At 46.0% G+C, this 25,981-nt stretch overlaps 1 protein-coding gene across 1 annotated transcript in view; it reads right to left on the minus strand.

Annotated features, from left to right (window-relative positions):
• The window catches only part of STXBP3 (syntaxin binding protein 3), a 65,594-nt gene extending 42,702 nt beyond the window's left edge, over positions 1 to 22,892 (minus strand). The window contains exons 1-8 of the mRNA XM_040407429.1: positions 22,735 to 22,892; positions 12,047 to 12,096; positions 9,918 to 9,999; positions 9,493 to 9,569; positions 6,221 to 6,299; positions 583 to 683; positions 358 to 506; positions 147 to 237 (exon numbers count right to left, since the gene is read on the minus strand). Coding sequence (XP_040263363.1) covers positions 147 to 237; positions 358 to 506; positions 583 to 683; positions 6,221 to 6,299; positions 9,493 to 9,569; positions 9,918 to 9,999; positions 12,047 to 12,096; positions 22,735 to 22,774 — 669 coding nt within the window. The 5' untranslated portion in view covers positions 22,775 to 22,892. The remainder of the gene's footprint in view (positions 1 to 146; positions 238 to 357; positions 507 to 582; positions 684 to 6,220; positions 6,300 to 9,492; positions 9,570 to 9,917; positions 10,000 to 12,046; positions 12,097 to 22,734) is intronic.
• Between the last annotated feature and the right edge of the window lie 3,089 nt (positions 22,893 to 25,981).

Here is a 25,981-nt window from a genome sequence, read left to right on the forward strand (position 1 = left end):
CCGGTATTGAGATCCTCTGCTGGATCTCAATACCGGAAAACAGCCACGCAGGTGTGAAAGTAGCCTTACACTTGTATGATCACCTGCCCTCAATTCTGTAAGTGCTATGCCCTATACAACATGACATTAAATGTTACTCATATTACCTTACACTGGTTCCGTTCATCTGTCTGGTAGTAGTGGACAAGTTTTTCTTCCACCAAGTTGGCCAAATCTTCAGCATTATCCATGGGGTCTCTACACAGATATATCATTGTGATGAACCAATGACTTTATAATGTTAATACTACAGGACAAGGCATGCTCAGAATTCACATTTCCAAAGTATCTGTATGGAGAAGGATCTCTGGAAGTTACCTCTTGTAGCGGACACCAGGGTTCTCGTCTAGAGTCGCACAGAGCGTTACTATCTGCTGGGCAATGGACTTCATGGCAGATACTTTATCGACTGACTTATCTGGACTATACAGCAGGTGAAAAGCTTCAGGGACATTCAACAGAAACACCTACAGAGAACAAGAGACCTCGTTTAGGCACTACATACACTGTATGGAAACAAAGCAGAGGAATCACCAGAATTACCTGAGACTCTTTAGGGAAAAAGGAAATATTAATCTCCTTGCATCTTTTTATTGTTTTGGGCTGGCAAGATTTTAGCTTCTCGAACAGGCTGTCTGGACAAGCTGAAAAACAAAGGTTGTGAATACAAGCTTACTCTACAAACCCATAAATCCCCAATAAAATGAGTCCATCCTGGTCACACGATGGACGTGGGTGCTCAGCTTGTTAGAAGATAGCGCTCTGATAAATGCTCTGTAAGGGATTGGGTTGCAGATTTTGTTTAAAACGCCATCTACATCCAGCAGAAAATTACTGCGTGGACATAAGAGCATTCTGAAGATTGTCAAATACCGCATCGCTCTCATTCTTGTGTGCAATTCTCACCCTTTTAATGTGTATGGTGAAATCCAGGGAGTATCCTCAGCACAATATGTAACAAGCAAATTCCACAAAGGAATCACAGATGATTCGTGTCAAAATCCAGAGAGGAAAAAGAGCAAGTGTGGACACAGCCTAAGTGATTACTCAGGTTTTAAAAATTACTAGTGTGGCTTCTGCACCAAAAAACCACGAAGAAATACATAACGAAAGAACTGTCAAAATCCCAGGCCTGATGAGGACAAAAAATATGTTCGTTGCATGTGCCCTAACTCTAATCAGATACGCACCTATGCGATCACTACATGACACAGACAGATTATTACCCACTGCAAGAAAGCTTTCTTTTAATGCCTACAAGCATCTTAGAAATGGCAAAAAACTTTATATTACACAAAGAAAACGATTATTACACTTACCAGAGTCCATGACAGCACCTGAGAGAGGGATCTTCCCCCACAGCTGTACAGAAAGCCTTAAAGCAGAGATGCCCAACCTGCGGCCCGCCAGTTGTTGCAAAACTACAACTCCCAGCATGCCTGGACAGCCTACATCTATTAGGGCATGCTGGGAGTTGTAGTTTTGCAACAGCTGGAGGGCTGCAGGTTGAGTATCCCTGCCTTAAAGCAGTAAAAATGGGATCACCAACTTATGGATTCCAGAGTAGATCAGTAGGAGTCGTACAGATGCATTCTTAAAATGTTACTTTTTATAACTATTTATATATTTACCACACTGAAGCAAAGCAAAGACTACAAGCAAAAGGTAGAGAATAAAAGGGGTTTTGTCATAGGCCCTGAAAAATCTAATTACCAGTAAGTAGATTTATTTTTCCCTCCAGCATCAGAGAGAGGACAGAAATGGAGCTAAACCCTAAGGAGGGACCACCACTTGTAAGATCTTACTCTTGAGGAAGATCCAAAGAGACACCGAAAAGTAAGCAGCGGAATGAGCCCTGCAGCCACCAGAGCAGAGGAAAAAGCCCACCGCCCATCCTCCACCGCAGCAGAGGAATGAGCCCTGCGGCCGCCCATCCTCCACCGCAGCAGAGGAATGAGCCCTGCGGCCGCCCCCCACCAGAGCAGAGGAATGAGCCCAATCAGGCACAGGTGCAGAGGCAAAACCATCCAAGCAGGCACGGCTGCAGTATCTCAACCATCCAAGCAGGCACGGCTGCAGTATCTCAACCATCCAAGCAGGCACGGCTGCAGTATCTCAACCATCCAAGCAGGCACGGCTGCAGTATCTCAACCATCCAAGCAGGCACGGCTGCAGTATCTCAACCATCCAAGCAGGCACGGCTGCAGCAGCTGTATCATATAAGCAGGCATAGCTGCAGCAGAAAGACATCCGAGTAACAATAACTGCGGATACCAAACATCCAAGCAGGTTTAGTTGCAGAAGCAAAACATCCTAGAAGGCATAGCTGCAGAAGCCAATCAATAAGGCATACATATCTGCTGTAGCAAATTATTCCAGCAGATATAGCTGAAAAAGCCAATCATTCAAACAAGCATCGCTGCAAAACTCAATAATCCAAGCAGGCATAGCTACTGAGCAAAACTTCTGGGCAGGCACAGCTGCATAATCAATTCATCCAAGCAGACATAGCTGCAGAAGCTAATTTTTCAGACAGACGGGGAAATTTATCACAACTGGCTTAGTTGCCCATAGCAACCAATCAGATTTTACCTTTCATTTTTCAGAGCTCCCATGGTTGCTATGGGCAACTAAGCCAGGTTTCCTTTAAACCAGTTTGATAAATATCCCCCACAGAGTCCATAAACTAAAGTACAGTAAACCAGAGGCCTCATTCACACAGTCAGTACTCCGCCACCGACACTCACCAGCGACCATAAAACCTAAGGGAGCCTTCACACGTGGCAGATTTTGTGGCAGAAAATTCTGGGACTGAAAATCTGTTCCACTCACCTTAATGGGACTTGCAGAAATCCATGTGATTGCTGTCCACTCAAATGAATGGAACAGATTTTCAGTGGTAGAATTTTCTGCCACAAAATCTGCCTTGTGCGAAGGCACCCTAAGGCCCCTTTCACACGAGCGAGTATTCCGCGCGGATGCGATGCGGGAGGTGAACGCATTGCACCCGAGCTGAATACCAACCCATTCATTTCTATGGGGCTGTTCACATGAGCGGTGATTTTCGCGCATCACTTGTGCGTTGCGTGAAAATCGCAGCATGCTCCTCTTTGTGCGTTTTTCACGTAACGCAGGTCCCATAGAAATGAATGGGGTTGCGTGAAAATCGCAAGCATCCGCAGGCAAGTGCGGATGCGGTGCGATTTTCACGCACGGTTGCTAGGAGACGATCGGGATGGAGACCCGATCATTATTATTTTCCCTTATAACATGCCTGCGGAATACAGAATGCAAAGTAAACTAGCGCTGGAGGGGTTAAAAAAATTAAATAAATTTAACTCACCTTAGTCCACTTGATCGCGATGCCGGCGTCTCCTTTGCTGAACAGGACCTGATGTGAGCATTAAATACAGGTAAAGGACCTTTGGTGACGTCACTCCGATCATCACATGATCCATCACATGATCTTTTACCATGGTGATGGATCATGTGATGACCGGAATGACGTCACCAAAGGTCCTGTTGCTGCACAGATATCAGATGAAGACAGAAGGAGATGCCGGGTATCGCGATCAAGTGGACTAAGGTGAGTTAAATTATTTTTTATTTATTTTCAACCCCTCCAGCGATGTTTTACTATGCATTCTGTATTCAGAATGCTATCATTTTCCCTTATAACCATGTTATAGGGGAAAATAATACAATCTACAGAACACCGATCCCAAGCGATTTTTCTCACGCGAGTGCAAAACGCATTACAATGTTTTGCACTCGCGCGGAAAAATCGCGGGTGTTCCCGCAACGCTCCCGCACATTTTCCCGCAACGCCCGTGTGAAAGAGGCCTTAAGGCCTCTTTCACACGGGCGAGATTTCCGCGCGGGTGCAATGCGTGAGGTGAACGCATTGCACCCGCACTGAAACCCGACCCATTCATTTCTATGGGGCTGTGCACATGAGCGGTGATTTTCACGCATCACTTGTGCGTTGCATGAAAATCTCAGCATACTCTATTTTGTGCATTTTTCACGCAACCCAGGTCCCATAGAGGTGAATAGGGGTGCGTGAAAATAGCAAGCAAGTGCGGATGCGGTGCGATTTTCACGCATGGTTGCTAGGTGGCGATCGGGATGGGGACCCGATCTTTATTATTTACCCTTATAACATGGTTATAAGGGAAAATAATAGCATTCTCAATACAGAATGCTAAGTAAATTAGGGATGGAGAGGTTAAAAATTAAATTAACTCACCTGCTCCTCCTCTTGATCGCGTAGCTGCCGGTCTCTTCTTACTTCTTTAATCATGAGCTGCCGGCTAAAGGACATGTGGTGACGTCACATCACATGGTCCAATCACATGGTCCATCACCGTGGACCATGTGATGAGCTCAGTGGCGTCACCAAAGAGCAGAGACCGGCAGCTATGGAGGAGGGGAGTTAATTTTTTATTTTTTTTTCTTAACCCTCAATTGACCTTCTACTAAGCATTCTGTATTAAAGAATGCTATTATTTTCCCTTATAACCATGTTATAAGGGAAAATAATAAAATCTACACTACAACTAACCCAAACCCGAACTTCATTGAAGAAGTTCCGGTCTGGGTACCACCTTCAGTTTTTTCTCACGCGCGTGCAAAACGCATTGCACTCACGCAGAAAAAACTGTACCACGCAACGCAATCGCAGTCAAAACTGACTGAAATTGTGAGCTCACCTGCACGATTTCCCCGCCACGCACCCGCATCCTATCCAGCCCCAATCCGTAACACCCGTGTGAAAGAGGCCTAAGGGTCCCATTCAGACATCAAATTGCGGATCCGCAAAACATGGAAACACCACGCATAGCCGGCCCTATGATAGAAATGTCCGCAATCGCAGACTAAAATAGGCAAGAATAGGACATGCTCGATCTTTTTTGCGGAGCCGTGGAATGGAACTACGGATACAGACAGCCCACAGTGTGCTGGCCAAATCTTTTGCGGCTTTGTTGAAATGAATAGGTCCGCACCAGTTCCGCAGAATTGTAGAACAAATGCGGACCTAGAACTACGAACGCAGTTGCACAGAACAGGAGCAAATCTTTCCATTATACCCCATCTCTGTGGAGACTCCACTCCCCATCATTGACCACCAACCAAACCTTCTAAGAGCTGCAAGCCAACCAGGTTGTGAGACAGCCATTAACAAAGCATATAGACAGCGCCATCCGTACCAAACCAAACACAGAAGCTACTTTCACACGAGCGTATCGAAATCAGTCTGCTTTCTGGCTCTGGAATATCCACGGATTCCGGATGATGTACCATCTGTATTGTCATCAGTATGGCTTCAGAAATTCATTCGGATTTACTTGAGTATTATTTCCTTCCTGTGTTTCTGATGCACTGCCATAAGCTGTAATGGACGTACAAAATGAGGCCATGCTGCGTATTTTAAATTACCGTATACGCTTATGTAAATAGCCCTATTAGTTAACATTAGCAGCAGATTATGGTACATAGTATACACGCCATATATTGACTGCAAATACGCTCATGTGTAAGATGCAAAATAAAGATACCCAGACTACTAAGCGACTCTCACAACAGAAGACTAAGGGCTCATATACACAAACATATTTTTTCTTTGTCCGTTCTGGGGTTTTTTTGTGGCCTGTATGCAAAACCATTCACTGCGTGCATTCCGTTTCCATATGTCCGTTTCACAAAATAGAACATGTCCTATTATTCTCTACATTATAGACAAGGATAGGACTGTTCCGTTCCGCAAAATACGGAATGCACATTGACGTCATCTGTGTTTTGCAGATTTATGGACCACAAAACATCTAATGTGTGCACCAGCCCTAAGCTCCAGGGACAGACTCGAATATTCACTGTACATTAACGTGTTCCTTGCTTCATGGCCTCATAAGCCCCAGGCTCCTCTGTCCACAGAACCACTGAAGGAGGACATGGGTGTCACATATTTAACTGCGCTGAGGCTTCTTGTCCAGCTGTGGGGGCAGATCCCCTTCTCTCTATGGTGCCGTCATGGGTGAAGGGAGAAAAGCTTTATTTGCTGAAATGATGCTCATGTGAACCATGTAACATAGAGGGAGAACCCTCCTTTACTACAGTCTCAAATGTGAACAGCTATATTCTCCAGTGTAAACCAGTAGCAACTGCATCTTGCTATACTTACCATCGCTGAAGTAGATGTAGGCAGCTTTATACTTGCACGAAGACTTGGATTTGAAGTCCTTCACAACACAGTCTACAGACTGAAATAAGCGACGATAGTGCGTATTAATAAAGGCAGTTTTATTGGTGGCAGGAAGGGATCTGAGCGAGATATTACAGTTGGTAGCTATTTCACAAAAAAATTGCATATTTACTATGGACAATGCACCAGTTTTTGACATTTTGCACCAAAAAACTGGCATGCACGCTTTGCATAAAATGTACTAAATGTTTTACACTGTTTTCTAATGTGCAGAAAAATCCTACTAAATTTTGGTGCATTTTTGGAGTCAAACTACACCGACTTACAGGTGGTGTTAACATAGATATGTCATCAACTTCATTACATATTTCAACAGATGTAGGCTACTTTCACATTAACGTTTTCAATTCGGCTATTGAGATTCGTCATAGGATCTTAATAGTGGAAGAAAACGCTTCAGTTTTGTCCCCATTCATTGCCAATAGAGATAAAACTGAACTGAACGAAACGGAATGCACCAAAATGCATTCCGGTCCGTTTGGTTGCAAGCAGCGTTTTTCTGTCCGCGATGTGGTGCGGAGAAAGATGGATCCGTCCTGACACACAATGTAAGTCAATGGGGACAGATCCGTTTTCTCTGACACAATAGAAAACGGATCTGTCTTGAACACCATTGAAAGTCATGGCTATGGAAGACATAATACAACCGGATCCGTTCATGACGGATCCGCAAAAAACGCTGATGTGAAAGTAGCCTTACACGAAAAAGTAAAACTGCGCTCTTGTAGCAACTTCTGGAAAGGTTACAACATCAGCATGTCTTCCTGTATTTTGGAAGAAAAGAAACCTCGTTTTTATACACTTGAATAGGAAGGAGCCATCCCATTGAAGTGCATGGGGAGGCTTACCTGTCCCCCGTTGTATCGCTGCAGACGCAGCGGCGAACAGGTCAACAATAATGGGAAGGCTGTGCTGGCACGGCGCTCGCCTTCTCTTCATCCAGCTGATCGGCGGGGGTGCCGGGTGTCGAACCGCCGCCGATCTGATATTGATGACCTATCCTGAGGATAGGTCATCAATATAAATAACTTGGACAACCCCTTTAATAATGCACAACGGAAATTTTAAAGAAAACCATATAGGGTGCCACCATTTCCTTAAATTTTTTTTAAAAAAAGGTCATTTAAAGGGCATCTGTCAACAGATCTGCACCTATGAATTTGGCTGACCTGTTACATGTGCGCTTGGCAGCTGAAGGCATCTGTGTTGGTCCCATGTTCATATGTGCCCGCATTACTGAAGAAAAAGTATGTTTTATATATGCAAGTGAGCCTCTAGGAGCAACGGGGGCGTTTTCATTACACCTAGAGGCTCCGCTCTCTCTGTAACTGCTGCGCCCTCTGCGCTTGGATTGACAGGGCCGGGCAGTGTTAACCTCATCACACCTGAGCCTGTCAATCAAAGTCAGCCAGTCTCATAGGTATACATCTGCTGACAGATGCCCTTTAAAGCTCAGTGAAGTGCGAGGTAAGTTTGCCATGTCACCTATTATTTCTGGTCCCTCGTTGCACTTTTATTTAGAATCTTAAATATTGGAAATCCACAGCATCAACTGAAATGCTGCAAATTAAATATCCACACCGTAGGCCAATTTCTAGTGCCTTGTGGAAGATACACAGTCAAGTCACATTATGATGACCACCATCTAGTATCCAGATAACCGCTGTGTGCAGCACGGACAGCAGCTAGACAGTCTGGGAGTCAGTAAGGTCCTGGTAGGTTGTCACAGGTATCTGAAGCCATGCTGACTGCTGGAGGGTGCGTGGGATCCATACAGCAAACACAACGATCATGGTGGTTCCATGGATACCCAATTTAAGTTTAGGGGACCAGGGTAGTACTTGAAGTCCTGCTCATGCTCTTCCAACCAATGTTGGGCATTTGTAGCTGTGTGACATGTCGTATTGTCTTGCTGGAAGATCCCATCACCCCCAGGGAAGATAATCAGCATGTATGGGTGTACGTGATCTGCAAGGGTGGATTCATACCCAAATAAGTTGAGAGTGCCTTCCACATAGAGGAGTGGGTCCAGAGAATGCCACGAAAACAATCCCCAGACCATAACGCTGCCATCACCAGCTTGTGTTCCTTCAGAAATGGCTGCAGAGGGTTTGTTCTCTTAAGTTTCTCGCCTGACACGCCAACGCCCATCCGTTCAATGAAGCAGAAAACGTGACTCATTGGAGAAGGAAATTCTGATACTGCTGTGAACATTGAAGCCTTTTCTGTCAATGCAACTTCGTTAGCACCGGTGCAATGACCATGTGTCTGCTTTGGAGCCCCATACGCAGTAGGGTTCGCTAAACTGATGTTTTAGAGATGTCTGGTAGCCCCCTGGTTCATTTTGGCGGCGAGCTGCTCCACTGTAATGTGTCAGTCCACCCTTGCGCACCTTCATAGCCAAAGTATAAATCTCACATCATTGGCACGTGCTGCTTCACAGTTTCCAAGTCACTTATTCGCAATGGCACCATTTGACTACTCACTATACACTTTCACCACAGCAGCACGAGAACAGTTCAAAGTGCGCAGTTTCAAAAATAATGCCACCCTTGGGGCGAAAGCAAACAATCACCCCTTTTACCCATGACAGCAGCGAGGGATATGTGTGCAGACAGCCTATCACACAGCTAAGGGTACTTTCACACTAGCATTTTTCTTTTTCGGCATCGAGTTCCGTCACAGGGGCTCAATACCGGAAAAAAAACTGATCAGGCATATCCCCATGCATTCTGAATGGAGAGTAATCCGTTCAGGATGCATCAGGATGTCTTCAGGCATGCTACGGTTTTATCTACGGCGAAAAAAACTAAAGACTTGCCTGAATGCGCAGACCGGTAAAAATGTGAAAAAAAAAATACAAGACGGATCCGTCTGTCTGCATTTGCGAGATGGATCCACATCCGGATCCGTCTCACAAATGCTTTCAGTCACATCAAAATCGGCGGATCCGGCGGGCAGTTCCGACGACGGAACTGCCCACCAGATCACACTGCCGCAAGTGTGAAAGTAGCCTTATATACCCACCAAGCCAGCTCACCACCCATGAGCTACACAACGTCAAAAGTAGGAAGTGGCCATAATAATGTGGCTCGACTGAAGATCCTCTAAGATCCAGCATTTTAATCATGAAAGTCACTTGAGATTTTTGAAATTCTCCTAAAATATTTTCTAGTCGAGTGAACACAAACCTTTTCATTTGGTGATATGAAGTATATAGCTTTTAAGTCTCCCACCGGTTGTCTTTCCTTATAGATGTCTTCGACAACTAGATAGAAATGAAAATAATGAAAGACCTTGCTTTTATTTTTACATGACTAAGGCTACTATGGAGGAACTGCAGAATCTGGCCATCTGTGGAAAGCATTTTCTAGCAAGGTGCCATCACCATCTGCGGTTAGAATTGCCCTTTAAAGACTTTGGCACCATTTCTTATGAATGCCAGCCAGAACATATGAACTCTGGATTAAGGGCAGAGGTTTTTACAGTCTACTACTGAGGGACTGAATTACAGGTTGGCCATGATCAATCTAAGATGATTTATTATGGCATAATATCTATGATCATAAAGCATGTCTCATATAAATACATATGTATCTAGTACTCCTGATTTTACCTGTAATCCCCTCCTGGAGTAAATCTGTCATTTTGCAACATGTTGTAAGCAGCTTGGTTGTAAACTGGTCTAGAAGGAGGATCTGAACAGAAAACACAAAATACAACAATGTAATAGTCGTATTGCTTTGTTTTGATGGCCTATGTGCGGGCTAGGCCGTCAATATCTGATTGGTGGAGTCCGACGCACCACACCTGGGGCGGATTGACCATAGAGCCTACAGGGAAATTTCCAGATGGGCCGATGTCCAGGGGCCACTTAAGCCATCTTGATGGCCGCAGGCCAGGTACATAGTGATCTGATTCTCAACAGCCACAGGTGGCCTCCTGAACTCAACTGTACTACTGTCCTCATGATGGTGATACAGTTAAATACTGTGATGAGGGCGGCAGTATTTGGTTCTGTCCTGTGGTATTTGGTTCTGTTGGGGCGGTATTCTGCATTGCACTACAGAATTGCAGGCCCAGCCTACTACTTATCCCCGCCTACTTGTTTTGGCCTGTCTTTCCCCAGGCCCACTTTAAGTTCCCAATCCGCCCCTGCCCACACCCCCAATGTAGCTCCAGTGTCGGAAATACACAGGTCGGTCCATTGTGCAGTGGAGAGCGTTGGCTACTGCAGTACTGTTCCCAATCACATCAATGAACATTCATGTGGCATGTGAATACATGGTTTGCCTGCAGCGCACATAAAGACAGGGATCTGCTGCTGTCAGGACATTCAGTTACTACTTTGCTTACAACTTACCTTATATACTAGACACTGCCTGCAGTTTATTATGATGATTTCATGACTGCCATCATTTGGATTTCTGGTCACAATATTGCTTTATACAACCTTACAGTGGCATGCCAAAGTTTGGGCACCCTGGATGGTTAGTGCCTAGTAGCACCCCCTTTGGCAAGTATCACGCTTGTAAATGCTTTTTGTAGCCAGCTAAGAGTCTCATTTCTTGTCTGAGGGATTTTCATCAATTCTTCCTTGCAAAAGTCTTCCAGTTCCGCAAATGTGCAATCTGAAGATTTCTACCATGGCCTCACAGTCCCCTTTCTGAACATCAGTGCATGCAAGACGGCCCAGGAGTCTCACAGAACTGGAAGAGTTTTGGAAGAAAGATTGGAAGACTCTTGGCTGGCTACAAAAAGCGTTTACAAGCTGTGATACCTACCAAAGGTAGAGCTACAAGGTAATAACCATGCAGGGTGCCCAAACGTTTGCTTTGGGCCCTTTTCCTTTTTTTGTTATTTTGAAAATTTAAAGGATGAAAATAAAAGAAAAATTGTTTTTGCTTAAAATACAAGGGAATGTGTCATCTTAACAGTGTGCCTTTTGGAGATCATTTCATGTTAAACCTGCTTAAAGGAGTTGTCTCACTTCAGCAAATAGCATTTATGTCGAGAATGTTAATACAAGGCACTTACTAATGTATTGTTATTATCCATATTGCTTCCTTTGCTGGCTGGATTCATTTGTCCATCCCATTATACACTGCTCGTTTCCATGGTTACGACCCCCCTGCAATCCAGCAGCGGTGGTCGTGCTTGCACACTATAGGAAAAAGAACTAGCCTATGGGCGCTCCCAGGGTCCTGGCCACTAGAGAGGCAGTCGCTTTTTCCTATAGTGTGCAAGCACAACCACTGCTGATGGATTGCAGGGTGGTCTGTAACCATGGAAACGAGCAGTGTATAATGTGATGAAAAAATGAATCAAACCAACAAAGGAAGCAATATAGACAATGACAATACATTAGTAAGTGACTTGTATTAACTTTCTCTACATGATAAATGCCACTTGCTGAAGTGAGACGACCCCTTTAACTGTTCACACTAACAGTATTGGGGTGCCCAAACTTGCATGCCACTGCACATAAAAATATTACCTACATAGATAATGCAGAAATTGTGCTCCCACTGACAAAGTGGATAGATTCAGACAATGTGGTAACACTCCACCAGTCATCACCACAACCATATTGCTTGTGCCAGTGCAGAATTTTGGGAGACCAGTAGAAAGTATGTGCCAGGCCTCGGTGCCCACACCCACAATCCTTCAGAGACGTCCCTAGAATCAATGAAAGATGTTGTGTATAAAGGCAAAAACTGGAGTTTAGGAGAAAAATGAACTTACCTTCCATTCCCCTTCCTTTCTACAGTCATCCAGGACTTCTCTTTTGACCTCTAAAATACATGATAAAACACATGTAAGGGTGAGTTCACACATAGCATTTTCGCGCCGTTTTCCTAGCACAAGCAGTTTTCGTTTGAACAGCGTCAGCTACAGATGAAAGTCTAGGGGAAATCTGCAGGACATAAACATTTTTTTGCTGCAGCCCTCTTTTTTCAGTTTGGTGGCTTATTTTAAACACCATGGTGTTTTTTCCCAGTGTTTCTCCATCTCCTTCTCTACAGGAAAAAATAAAATCTGAAAACACGCAAAAAAAGGCAATAATAAAAAGACCATTAAAAATGCATGCGACATCAGAAAAACGTGCAAGCGGTTTCCATGGCGTTTTTTTAGTGGCAGAAATATGCAAGAGGAACTTTGTGTGAAGGAAGGCTAAGGGTACTTTCACACTAGTGTTTTTCTTTTGCGGCATCGAGTTCCGTCTTAGGGGCTCAATACCAGAAAAGAACTGATCAGTTTTATCCTAATGAATTCTGAATGGAGAGCAATCCGTTCAGGGGGCATCAGGATGTCTTCAGCTCAGTCTTTTTGACTTTTCAGGACGGAGATAATACTGCAGCATGCTACGGTTTCATTTCCGTCCAAAATTCCGGAACACTTGCATTGATGCCAGATCCAGCCCCAGTTTTCCGGCAAAACGGAGCCAGCATTGCGTTCTGCGCATGCACAGACCGCAAAAAAATGTGAAAAAAAATAAATGCCAGATCCGTTTTTCCAGATGACACCGGAGAGACGGATCCGACATTTCAATACATTTGTCATACGGATCAGGATCCTGAGGCGTCTGACAAATGCCGTCAGTTTGCATGCCGGAATCCTCTGCCGCAAGTGTGAAAGTACCCTAATGGCAAGTCTGGGTGGCATTTCTTTATTTTTTTTTAAAGTGTCACACAACTTGTTTCCGTTTATTTATTCAGCCTTTTTTTTTCCTATAGAGAAGTATATGAAAAAATCCTATTAAAAAAAAAAATGGCACACTCGAAGCATGCTGAGATTTCCAGAAATGTGAAGGGATAAAAAAAAAAAAAATGGGCACAAAAAATAAAATAAAAGAGTGTTTGTAGGGCATTTTATAGTGCTATATATGCTTTTGGCTAGCATGTAAAGGCTGTGACTTTTTCTTTCCAGCAAATAAAATGAAAGGCAAAAATAAAAAAAATTTAAAATGTGTAACCACCATAAAAAACTTCACCCACATGACACAATTAACCCGTTACTAGTACTTTTTTTTTACTGACTAATATTCACAATTTTTTTAGGTTTTTCTTAAATGGGTTGTCCAGGAATAAATAACTTTTCACAGATTCCTGCAACCTGCCTCCACTAATGGAAAGAATCATATTTACCTGCCATCTTCTGGTCCATCGCTTTTTTGTACTTCCTCCCCTGCATGGGCACAGTCACTTAGTCCGCTGGCTTCAGCGGTGGCATGTCACCACTAAAGCCAGTCACTGTCTGCAGCAGAGCAGGAGATGGGCAGCGAGATCACTGAAATGTTAATAATTCTGAGAAAACCCCTTTAACTTAGGGTTGGGCGATATCAAAAATATTCCCACAATAACGATATTAAGAAATTTTATCGCAATAATGATATATCGCAATAAATGCCCATTTAGGAAAAAAAAAAAACACTCAAAACATGTACTCGTGTTTACTTGTTGCCCCCATACATTATAATGTCTCCTAAGCAGTAATATCTCTTAGTTGCCCACCAAGAACGGGGTGATGGAGCGGCGGTCGTCCGTGCACCCTGCTGCTCCATTCATTCTCTATGGGAGTGCTGGAGATAGCAGCGATCAGCCATCTTCGCCGCTCTCATAGAAAATAGGACATCCTAGCGGAAAACCCCGATATGTGGGTTGTTCAAATTGTGCCCATCATAGGTGCACATTGTCAGGAAGGGCACCTTGGCATCAAATAAAACACTGGGGGTCATTTACTAAAGACTGGCGCTTCTCATATGGGTCCTAGTCCTTACACACTACAGCCATATTACCGCAGCCCCCAGAGCGCAGCGACTGTTATCCAGTGCTGAATAAAGGTGAATAGAAGCAGCACAAAACGGTATCCTAGAGCTTGTATGTGGAATGCAGCAGCTGTATCCAATACCACGGATGCCACGTGGACACAGAACAATAATAAAAAATTATGATGTTACAGCAGCATCTCCAACGATCTCCTTTATTGTAGTATTTCAAAGCATATGTGCAGACGGATAATGCAACGTTTCGGCTGTCCTCCGCCTTTGTCAAGCATACAATGTACAACCATTGATTCCACATATAAATAGTAAAACACGTATACCGCCCCCAACAATCCACTCCAATCATCAGTGTGTGGGCAGATACCCATCCCCCAAACACAGACATCCCATTGGGCAGAAATCCCAATGCTTGTTTTGCATAGTAGATGATCGCACCCGAGTTCTTACCTCCAAGGAGTAATCATGTCACAACACATTCCAGCTGCATGTTGGCGTCCATCAAGCGCTAACGCGCATGTCTGACTGCGCGTGTACATGGCAACATCGCGCGCACGTCTAGCACCGCGGGAATCAGCGGGATCTCGTTCGCACTGCATGTTCATAAGAGCACAATTAGGAAGAAGATGCTGGACAAACCAGTGGCGAGGCATTTCGTCGCGCGTGGACACTATCAATCAACTCCGATTCCGAGTAATAGACGCAGTGGGGACACTCACAAGAGGGGGTGATAAGGATAAAATATTGAGGAAAAAGAACTTTAATGGATAAATACTCTGAGAGCAATGCAGCCGTATGGACTCAATTTAGAGTTCAATGTTGCAGGGATCGATTAGAGTACTCCCCTTTATACACGGGTATAGATTTTGTATGTACATGCAACAAATGATTTTATTATGTATCACTGTAATTGCCCCCTGAGATTCACATTGTGCTGGTTTTTACTTATTGTACTCTATGACATTTGTGTGTTCATGGTGGCTGATCGCACCATAATGCACCACAAGGGTCGCTCCAGCTGCTATTATTATATGGATTGTGCGTTCCTTTTTTCCCCCCTCTATTCGAGGGACTGGATTGCACTTAGTAACGAGCGAGTGTGTGTCCTTGGCAACACGATGCGGCGTGACGTCAGACGAGTGGGAGGAAGGAGCTGTTCACAACACATAGGTCAGGTGACCATGATGACGTCTGCTGATGCGGAGGAGTGCGAACGAGATCCTGCCGATTCCCGCGATGCTAGACGTGCGCGCGATGTTGCCATGTACACGCGCAGTCAGACATGCGCGTTAGCGCTTGATGGACGCCAACATGCAGCTGGAATGTGTTGTGACATGATTACTCCTTGGAGGTAAGAACTCGGGTGCGATCATCTACTATGCAAAACAAGCATTGGGATTTCTGTCCAATGGGATGTCTGTGTTTGGGGGATGGGTATCTGCCCACACACTGATGATTGGAGTGGATTGTTGGGGGCGGTATAAGTGTTTTACTATTTATACGTGGAATCAATGGTTGTACATTGTATGCTTGACAAAGGACAGCCGAAACGTTGCATTATCCGTCTGCACATATGCTTTGAAATGCTACAATAAAGGAGATTGTTGGAGATGCTGCTGTAACATCGTCATTTTTTACTGTTATCCAGTGCTGGTCTCCTGGCTCTGGGGGTTTACAGCCACTAGATGCCATCTCTTAGTGACCTAACGGACTTATACCGCCGTGACTGTCGCAATACCAAAATTTGGGCATTCAATTTCGGTCCCATAAAAAAGTAATACAACTCGATATCATTCGATACCACACAAAAGAAAAATTAAATGCCCAAAAAAAAAAAAAAAAAAAAAAAAAAAAGTGTGCATTCCACAATTCATGGAACGTGCGGCCCATAATAGAACAGTCCTATCCCATTTTTTATGGGAGAAGGAGACCAAAAAAAAAATGGAGAATCGTGTGTTTTTTTACATATTTTTTTTCTGTTACTGCGTTCACCACATAGGAGATATTTTTCTATACTTTAAAGGGAACCTTTCATCAACTTTATGTTGACCTCGCTCAGGGCAGCATAAATTAGTGACAGAAATGCTGATGTCAGCGGTGTGTCACTCATGAGCTAAAAGTCAGTGGTTGCTGAGAACCAGCATCATAATCATTGCAGCCCAGGCCTTGAAAAGAGTCAAATCTACCTGAGAAGAGTCCTGGTTATTCCTAATCTCCTGCTCTCTCACCCATCTGCTGATGATTGGCAGTTCTCTCCTAGAGAGAAAGGGAGAAAACTAGGTAGAAATCTGTCAGTCATCAGCAGGTGGGCAGGGAGAGCAGGAAGTCATGAATAACCAGGACTCTTCTCAGGTGGCCATGACTCTTTTCCAGGCCCAGTCTGCAATGATTGGGATGTTGGTTCTCGGCAACCACTTACTTTTAACTTATAAATGACAGACCGCTGAAATCAACTCACATGTCTCTACTTTTTTCTGCCTTTAGTATGGGCAGCATAACGTTGATGACAGGTCCCCTTTAATAGTTTGGACTTTTTCGGATGTGGCGATACCTAAGGCTAGTTTCACACTGGCGTTTTGGTTTCCGTTTGTGAGATCCGTTTCAGGGCTCTCACAAACGGCCCAAAATGGATCAGGTGCATAGGATCTCACACTGTCCCTGCTGCCCTGGGCTTTGTGCACACAGCAGCAGGGAGATTACCATGGCAGCCAGGGCTTCAGTAGCGTCCTGGCTGCCATGGTAACCGATCGGAGCCCCGAGATTTCACTGCTGGGGCTCCGATCAGAAGCTACCACTGCACCACCAATGAGATGAGGGGATCCTGTGGCCACTGCCACCAATGATGATAATACTGGGGGGGTTGGGTGCACTGCGCCACCAATGATTATAATTTATAATACTGGGGTATGGGGGGGCGGACTGCGCCACCAATGAATGTAATTAACCCCATAATACAAATATAGACTGCAGGTGCCGGCCGTATCACATACCCGGCACCCGGCCTCAATGACAAGAAGCGGAGATCCCGCGAACCGAGGCAATTAACCCCTCAAGTGCGGTACCTGAGGGGTTAATTGGCGCGGTTCGGCGAGATCCCTGTCATTGAGACCAGGTGCCGGGTATTTGATACGGCCAGCACCGGTAGTCTATATTTGTATTGAGGGTAATTCTCATTGGTGGTGCAGCGGCCACAGCCCCTCCCCTCCTCCTCACTATTACCTTCTCATTGGTGGCACAGCGGCAGCCGGATCGCAGTGGGGAGGGACTCTCTCCTGCTCCACTGTGCCGGCTGTAATGTGCGCCGGACGTTTTAGAGGCATTTAGTACTGTGATGTGCGACTGCCCCTATGACGTAACTAAAATACCGCAGTAATTAAGAAATGGCGATATCGCAGTTTCTTAATACCGTAGTATAACGTTAATACCGGTTTATTGCCCAACCCTACTTTAACTCTATCCATGTCACACGAATCCCACTCCTCTGGGGAAGCATTGGCTTCTGTAACCACAGACCTATCCATCCAGGCCAAGCTCTCCGACTAGTAGCGTTCAAAAACTGAAAATTCTTACATGAGAATTTAGTACAAAATTTCCAACTTTTTCAATTTTATACCACTCTTTACTTCTGAAAAAAGGGGGTGGGGCCAATCAGGGGTTGTGGTCTCCCCCGGCCCGACAGATTTACTATAAATTTATGCCAGAAACTGGTATAATTTATAGTGCACATCTACACCAGCTTCTAGCTCACATAAATTTGCTTTTCTGGCACAAGGACTGCCCGATGTGTCAAATGTATTATTCAGCCTGTGCCACCATCTTTTCTACATGCAAGCCCGCGGTATGTGCGTAACGTGTGGTCGTACCCTTTCTGTTCAGCCAGAGCCATACCAAGACTATGTTCAGAGTTTTTGACCCACACCTGGTTTTGGCTCAAAATCACTGATGGAAAACACTGACCAAAAGCTGGAGTGTGAATAAGGCCTAAGGGTGCAGCCACACGGTCAGGTTTCTGCAGGCAGTTTTGGAAGCCAAAATCAGGAGTGAATCATAAAAGGAGAGAAAATATAAAAAGGACCAGACATCGCACTACATTTTTTGCAGAAGAGTAAAAATTCTCTTAGCTTTTTTGAGGAATATTTTTAGCCAAGGAAGAGTAGGAAAGCTTAAGTAATTTACATACATAATACAAAGGCGACCTCTCCCCTCTCCTGACAGATCTGTTGTGGTAACAACTTCCATTCCCCATTCAGTAACAGACTGCGGCAATTTATTTGTAAACTTCTAGCAGGAATAATAGAAGAATGGCACAACATAGAGTGATAAGAGTAGATGCCCCAGAATTATTATTACATGGGGAATGCAAGAAGTTACTAAAACAGACGTCTAGAGAAAGGTGACGTCTACTCCACAACTGTCTTCCATACATCAGCAGCAAATCTGAGAGATAGATATGGCTACTTTCACACTTGCGGCAGTGTGATCCGGTAACCAGTTCCGTCGTCAGAACTGCCTGCCGGATCCGCCAATCTGGATGTGACTGAAAGCATTTGTGAGACGGATCCGGATGCGGATCTGTCTCACAAACGCACTGCAAGAACGGATCCGTCTCTCCGCTTGTCATGTGGATAAAAGGATCCGTCTTGTATTTTTTTTTTTTCAGTTTTCAGGATCCGTCCTTCAGGTGTTTCTTAATGCCGGATCTGGCACTAATACATTTTAATGTAAACCCGGCATTCCGGCAACTGATCAGGCATTTTGGACGGAGATCATGGTATTTCCTCCGTCCAAAACGCTGTTCAGTGACTGAACTGATGACATCCTGAACGGATTGCTCTCCATTCAGAATGCACAGGGGTGAAACTGATCAGTTCTTTTCCGGCATTGAGCCCCTAGGACGGAACTCAAAAGAAAAACGCAAGTGTGAAAGTACCCCAAGACTGAATCTCTACCTTTCTGGAGGTACCGGACCTGTCACTGAGGGACCTGAGCAGTAGAGCGAGCAAAACTCATCACACTGACAACTGAGCAGAGAGGTCTGGTGGTGGTGGCACTGGGTAACAGTTTGGAAGGCGCAACCAGTGGAGGACTGGAGGCAGCAGTGGTGTCTGGTGGCACTGTGGTAAAGTGACATCAGTGATGGGATGGAGGAACTCAGAGTAACTAATGCTGTACCTCCAGCCCCTAGTCGCCTCAGTAACCATGTTAGGATATATTCAGACAGTGCAGTCAACTCACTGTTTTACTGTGACTGCCACAAATATTATACTGCGAGTCTGCAACTACCGCAATGTGTCCTGTATTTTCATGGCAGCAACAATAAAAATTGCAACTTTGCTTTACCTTTTGAATATACCTGTCGATAAGAGACCCTGGGCGGCGCTGGCTAGGGTCACCAAGACCCTGGGTGGCGCTGGCTAGGGTTAATAAGCCCATGGGTGGCACTGGCTAAGATTAATAAGCCCATGGGTGGCACTGGCTAAGATTAATAAGCCCATGGGTGGCACTGGCTAAGATTAATAAGCCCATGGGTGGCACTGCATAGGGTTAATACGACCCAGGATGGCCCTGACTAGGGATAATATGCCCCTGGGTGGGGTCTGGGGTGAAGTGGTAAAGTACAGTCTCATACACAGTATATTGGACTGTGGCACAATAGTATCTGACTACTCTGTACTTCATCACTTGGCTATAACTTGCCTGCTGTGCAGGGGCTCATTACCCTAGCCAGTGCCACCCAGGGTAAACCGTTGGCAGACACCCTGCTCAACATTCACTAGTGCCCACTACCCACCTCTTACAAGAGCCTGCTTACCCTGCCAGGCCACCACTCCACTGCCAGTAGTGATACAGATGGAGGCACCACTGCACAGGCGTCTTCCTCCACAGCAGTCTCACGGTGGTGCGTGGAATGCAGTTCCTGCTGCCATTCATTGCTGAATGCCAATGCCATCTCCATCATGACAGTAAGCACCGTTCCTGGCACTTTAAGAGGGCACTGTGGCAGTCAATATTTAGGGAGGGGGGCACCAGGTCTGTTACTATTTTGTGGCACTGTACCTAAGCTGCTGCTATATTTGGGGGACTGTGGCCAGCACTGTTATGGTAGCACTGTAACTATCGCTCTTTAGGGGGCACTGGGGACGGCAATGTTATGGGGGCACTATAACTATCGCTATTTAGGGGGCACTAGGGTTTTCACTACTGCAAGCAGCCAAGTACAATAAAGTCTGATACGAGAGCAGCACATAGTATGGTACATGGATATATTCATTTATGACACCGCCATACACCACTACCGTGGACTGTGGAAATCCACCCTGCAGAACCACAATACCCAGCATGCCCACTCCGGACACGCCACAGACAATGCAAGGTTAACAAGAGGTCACAGTGACAATTCTCTACACCTCGTGGCCCCCTATTGGTCAGGTTGTGATGACACTAGAAGCCAATTCCTATTGGATGGCGGTGTTGACAGGTCGCTGCTCATTGGCTGATGCAGAAAGACCTCCCCCTGGCTTAGTCAGTGTGAATGTGCAGAGCACCAGGTGGGCATAATGTACGGCAAGCTGCAACGGTAGATGAAGACCCAAGCGGTACGACACAGCCGTTCAGGGCGCGACGTCTCATGTGTGGGCAGCACGGTGGCTCAGTGTTTAGCACTGGTGTCCTAGGTGTGAATCTGGCCAAGGACATGGAGGTTGTATGTTCTCCCCGTGTTTGCCTGGGTTTCCTCTGGGTGCTCTGGTTTACTCCCACACTCTAAAGACATACTGATAGGGACCTTAGATTGTCAGCCCCACTGGGGACAGCGTGTGATGATAATGGCTGTAAAGCGCTGCGGAATATAGTAGCGCTATGTAAGTGCATAAAATATAAAAAGGCTCTTAGGCGTTTTGTTTTTTTTTAGTAAAATTTACTGTAGAGGCGTCTATGACACTCGTACAGTTGTCACTGCAACCACTGTAAAGGACAGATACGACCAGGATCAGGAACCCTGACCGCGCGGCCGTACCCTTAGGCACACATTGCGGATTTGTATGCAGAAGATGCCCATGAAATCCACACCAGAAAACCTATAAAAATCTGCACCATTTATTGCGGTTTTGGTGCATTTTGTGTGTGATTTTTATGCAGTTTTTGTTGCAGGTTTTCTGTTTAGGTTAACAACTTCATTAAAAGTCTATGGAGAAAACCATTCCATATAAGTTGCAGAATCGCACAAACAATTGCTGCGGATTTTATAATCATGTTTCCGCACACACAAACACAATAAAAACTAAGTGTACATGAGATTTGTGAAATCTCATTCACTTTGCTAATTTTTCTGCACAAATATCTGCTAGGAAAAACCATATGTAATCTGAATCATGTGCAGGTAGCCTAAAGGTACGGCCACTCCGTCAGGTTTCCTGATGCAGGAAGCCAGGAATGGATCATAGGAGAGAAAATATAACGGACTTCTCTTTTTTGAATTCACTCCTGGTTTTGGCTTCCTTAGGATCGGTGGAGCCAGCACTCTACTGATCAGGAAACCTGACAGAGTGGCCGTACCTTAGGATCGGTGGAGCCAGCACTCTACTGACCAGGACACCTGACAGAGTGGCCGTACCTTAGAATCGGTGGAGCCAGCACTCTACTGACCAGGAAACCTGACAGAGTGGCCGTACCTTAGGATCGGTGGAGCCAGCACTCTACTGACCAGGACACCTGACAGAGTGGCCGTACCTTAGAATCGGTGGAGCCAGAACTCTACTGATCAGGAAACCTGACAGAGTGGCCGTACCTTAGGATCGGTGGAGCCAGCACTCTACTGATCAGGAAACCTGACAGAGTGGCCGTGCCTTAGGATCGGTGGAGCCAGCACTCTACTGATCAGGAAACCTGACAGAGTGGCCGTGCCTTAGGATCGGTGGAGCCAGCATATAAAAGGGGTTTCCACTCTAGAAATTATTCTCCATACAGGTCATCAATATCAGATTGATGGGGGTCTGACATCCGGCATCTGCCATAAATAATAATGGACGGAGCCAGAAGCAGAAGGCTGCGGCCATTGTGTAGTGGGCATTGCCAGCGTACCGCAGCTCGCATCCCGTGTGAATGTAACCCAGCACGCGCCTTCTGCTGCCAGCTCTGACGAAAGCAGCTGATTGGCCCCCCACTGACCTAATATTGATCATTAATATCTGAAGAGTGGAAAACCCCTTTAAGGGCTTGGCCAATGTTATCTTGTAGCCTCCAGTCAATTCTTGCATTGATGCAATCTAGGGAATACCGCCAGAACCTGCACCAGCGTCATACACACACCGCCATGTTCTCTGTGATCGCACAGAACATCCCATACTTTTCTACACTGGGTCCAATGTAGGCGGGCGGTGGACACGTGTAAATAAGTGCCATGGTGCACTCCAAGCACATACATGTCCTCCTATAGATGAGCTCGGCAGTGGTCTGCAATGTACAGCATGATGGGAGCTGTAGTCTCCCCACAGCTGCAGACACCACTGACACACACAGGCTTGGCAGGAAATGTCCCCCTCTCCACCACTACTGGACTATACTGGAGCTGTGTGAAGGGGGCTGTAAGTGACGTCCTGTGACGTCATCTGAGCTGAGTGTACACCCAGTGGTGACCCGTCCATCTACTCACTCTGCCATGCTGTAGATTTCAGTCCCCTATCAGTCGTCATATCTGTTGCCAGAACCAACGTCACTGGCACCGGGCTCAGCTCTGGAACCGCTTCTGGGCCTGTGGGAAGGAACTGAAGTGACGGGCAGATACGTCTCCGCTCGCACTGCTCAGCCTCTGGTCGGGAAATTTACTGTCTGCAAATAATGACTCCGAGAAAATGGCGGCCCGAGTACCCGCCTACATTTCATTACGGGTTTGGTGGGGGTCAGTCGCTGTCTGCGCAGGCGCTGTTGTGTTTCTGTGCACGGTCAAGGGGCAGTACATTGCAGGTTATGCGCTGAGCGGCCTGGCCATAAACCCTGCTGGGAAAATTCCTGGGGGCCACCGGCCGAGTACATAGCACCCTGCAGCTTACTCTGGGAGAATTAAAGGGGTTATCCAACCCCTATAATTACCTCCCAATGCCTGCGTGGTTCCTGATCCCCGCACAGCCACCGCTGCATCTACCTGCGATGCCAGGGAGGCTCGTCCTGCCATTGGCTGCCCCCCCCCCCCCCCATAGGGGATCAGGGAGCGGGGTAAGTATAACCTGTACAAGGGGCCCGGGCATTATAGCGGCTGGATCACCCCTTTAAGTACCCGGCCAGTGGCCACTTTTTGCCCTCCTGAATGGAACATTTTCACTGTCGTCAGGACAGCAGTACACGAGGGAGGTAGATTGTGCTGTCCTATAGCATTGCTGACCCCACCTACTGGTCTTGACCCCTCTACTGGTGTTTCTGTAAATTTGGAGCTGCTTTCAACATGGGACCACTCTGAGGGTACTTTCATACTTGCGTAAATTTTTTCCGGCATTGAGTTCCGTCCTAGGGGCTCAATACCGGAAAAGAACTCATCGGTTTTATCCTAATGCATTCTGACTGGAGAGCAATCCGATCAGGATGCATCAGTTCAGTCCCTCTTACGTTTTTTGGACGGAGAAAATACCGCAGCATGCTGCAGTTTTCTCTCCGGCCAAACATCCTGAACACTTGCCGGATCCGGCATTTTTTCCCATTGTAATGTACTAGTGCCGCATTGATGGATTCGGTCTGCGCATGTGCAGACCTTTAAAAATGTAAAAATGAATAAATACCGGATCCGTTTTTCCAGAAGACACCGGAGAGACGAATCCGGTATTGCAATGCATTTGTGAGACAGATTCGCATCCGGATCCGTCTATAAATAGTTTCCGTTTGCATACAGACTGCCGGATCCGGCGATGGAACTGCCTGCCAGAATCCAGCAACGCAAGTGTGAAAGTAGCCTTATTTTTTTTTCCGGAGCTACTTTAAGTTCCCAGTTAGCCCCTGGAATCGGCTCAGTTATTCTGCTACAATCTGTAATGAACCGCTTCAGAGAGCCCAGAACTGGGGTCCGCTCCGTACAGAGTGCGCTTTTCCTATTCCTAGTAGTGTCGGAGGTGAACCACGGGACACGAGGACTCGCTTGCGGATGATCAGTGCTGAATAGCTCCAGCACTTGGCTCATGCTACAGCTCTTCAAAACGTCTGGATCAATTCAAGTATGTCACCTGCAGCGAGCCCCGTGGGAGCCAGTGTAGATGATGGGAGTGGCAGTGGACCTGGTGTAGTGTAGTTGTGCCATGGTATCCTACCTCTGGCCATTGCCCCCTGGGGCTCAGTGCAGTAAAAGAGATGAAGAGGAATAAGGCCAGACTTGAAACGTAACAAAGTTATTTTATAAGTGCAACTTAAACTTGAGAATACAAACTGTTTCAGCAGACTTTAGTTCAAATTCCTTCTGGCACCAGCGGAGGAGGTATGGTGGCAGGCTGACTTGGTGATGATTTCTGCACTTAGCTAACACAGGCCTAATAGTGGCTTGACGATGATGAGGGTGTCCTTGGCCCATTCTCCCTCTCTGTATATGCAGGGAGTGGGTGCTCCATGAGCTGCTTTCACACTCCTTCTGGCTGGAAAGAGGCCATAGACATCCCCTCTCCGCCTCACTCTTTTCTCCACTCACTGGACTAACTCAACCACGCGACCCTTGGCAGGAAGTCATCCTAGCCCCCTTCTACTAAAGGGGGAGTAATGGAATGGTACGTTCCATTCCTATGCAGAACATGGCCAAGCCTACTCCATCTACTGGTGAACCAGGTGTAATACATGTCATATATTCACATTGTCATTTACTTTACATGAAAGGCACATGTCACAAAACAACCTGGTGCAAACAAATAGTAATGCCCCTACTCTGGGGTATGACAAGCCCAGTGTATCCCTTAGGGTCGGTGTCACCAATTTATGCTGCCCTCATATAGGCTAGCATAAAACTGGTGACAAATTCCCTTGTAATATACAGCATGCCCTGTAGGTCACAGATTTGCTGGGGATTTTGCTTCAGGATCATGTCTCAAGATACCTTTACTAAGTTCTCACTATTTAAACTCATAGTGTCATGGCGCCACACACGTAAGGTTTATTTCCATCCTCTGCAAAACTCTCGCTCACTGTCCTGCTCTAGTAGACACTCGCATGTGACAGATTAGGGATGAGACCTTGGTCTTCATCATGAGACAGTTGATTGAGAGTCCAGTTGGGATATACAATAGTATCACACTGCGGTCACAATTTTACCACAGCAGGATCAGCATACCCATTGCTTACCCATTAGTATCTGGCTGAACGCTAGCAGATCCCATTCTAGTTGATGGAGATCCTGCAGTATGCGGCTATGCTGGATATGGTAAACTCCTCTAGTCTGTTGCTCTGCTGGAACAGATGTGCACCTACCCTAACATACAGTACATACAGGTCTGCTTATGGTTTCACGTATTAAATCTTATATGCTCTCTGTTAGGCCTCCTGCACACGAATGTGTGCGCCCCGTGGCTGTGCTACGGGCCGCAATGGAGTAACACCGACCGCGGGGCAGCCACAGCGGATCGCGGACCCATTCACTTTAATGGATCCATGATCCGCCTGTTCTGCAAAAAGATAGGACATGTTCTATCTTTTTGCGGAACAGAAGTACGGAACGAAACCCCACAGAAGCACTCTGTAGTGCTTCCATAGGGTACCATTCCGCATCTCTGGATTTGCGGACCCATTCAAGTCAAGTCACGGATGCGGAATGCACACGGAACATTGCCCGTGTATTGCGGATCCACATATGCGGTCCACAATACGGCAACAGGACACCTATGGTCGTGTGCAGGAGGCCTTAGGCAAATCAGCGGGGTAAGATCCTTGGGGGTAGC

This window comes from Bufo bufo, chromosome 9 (assembly GCF_905171765.1).
Source record: "Bufo bufo chromosome 9, aBufBuf1.1, whole genome shotgun sequence".
In the NCBI taxonomy this organism is placed as follows: Eukaryota; Metazoa; Chordata; class Amphibia; order Anura; family Bufonidae; genus Bufo; species Bufo bufo.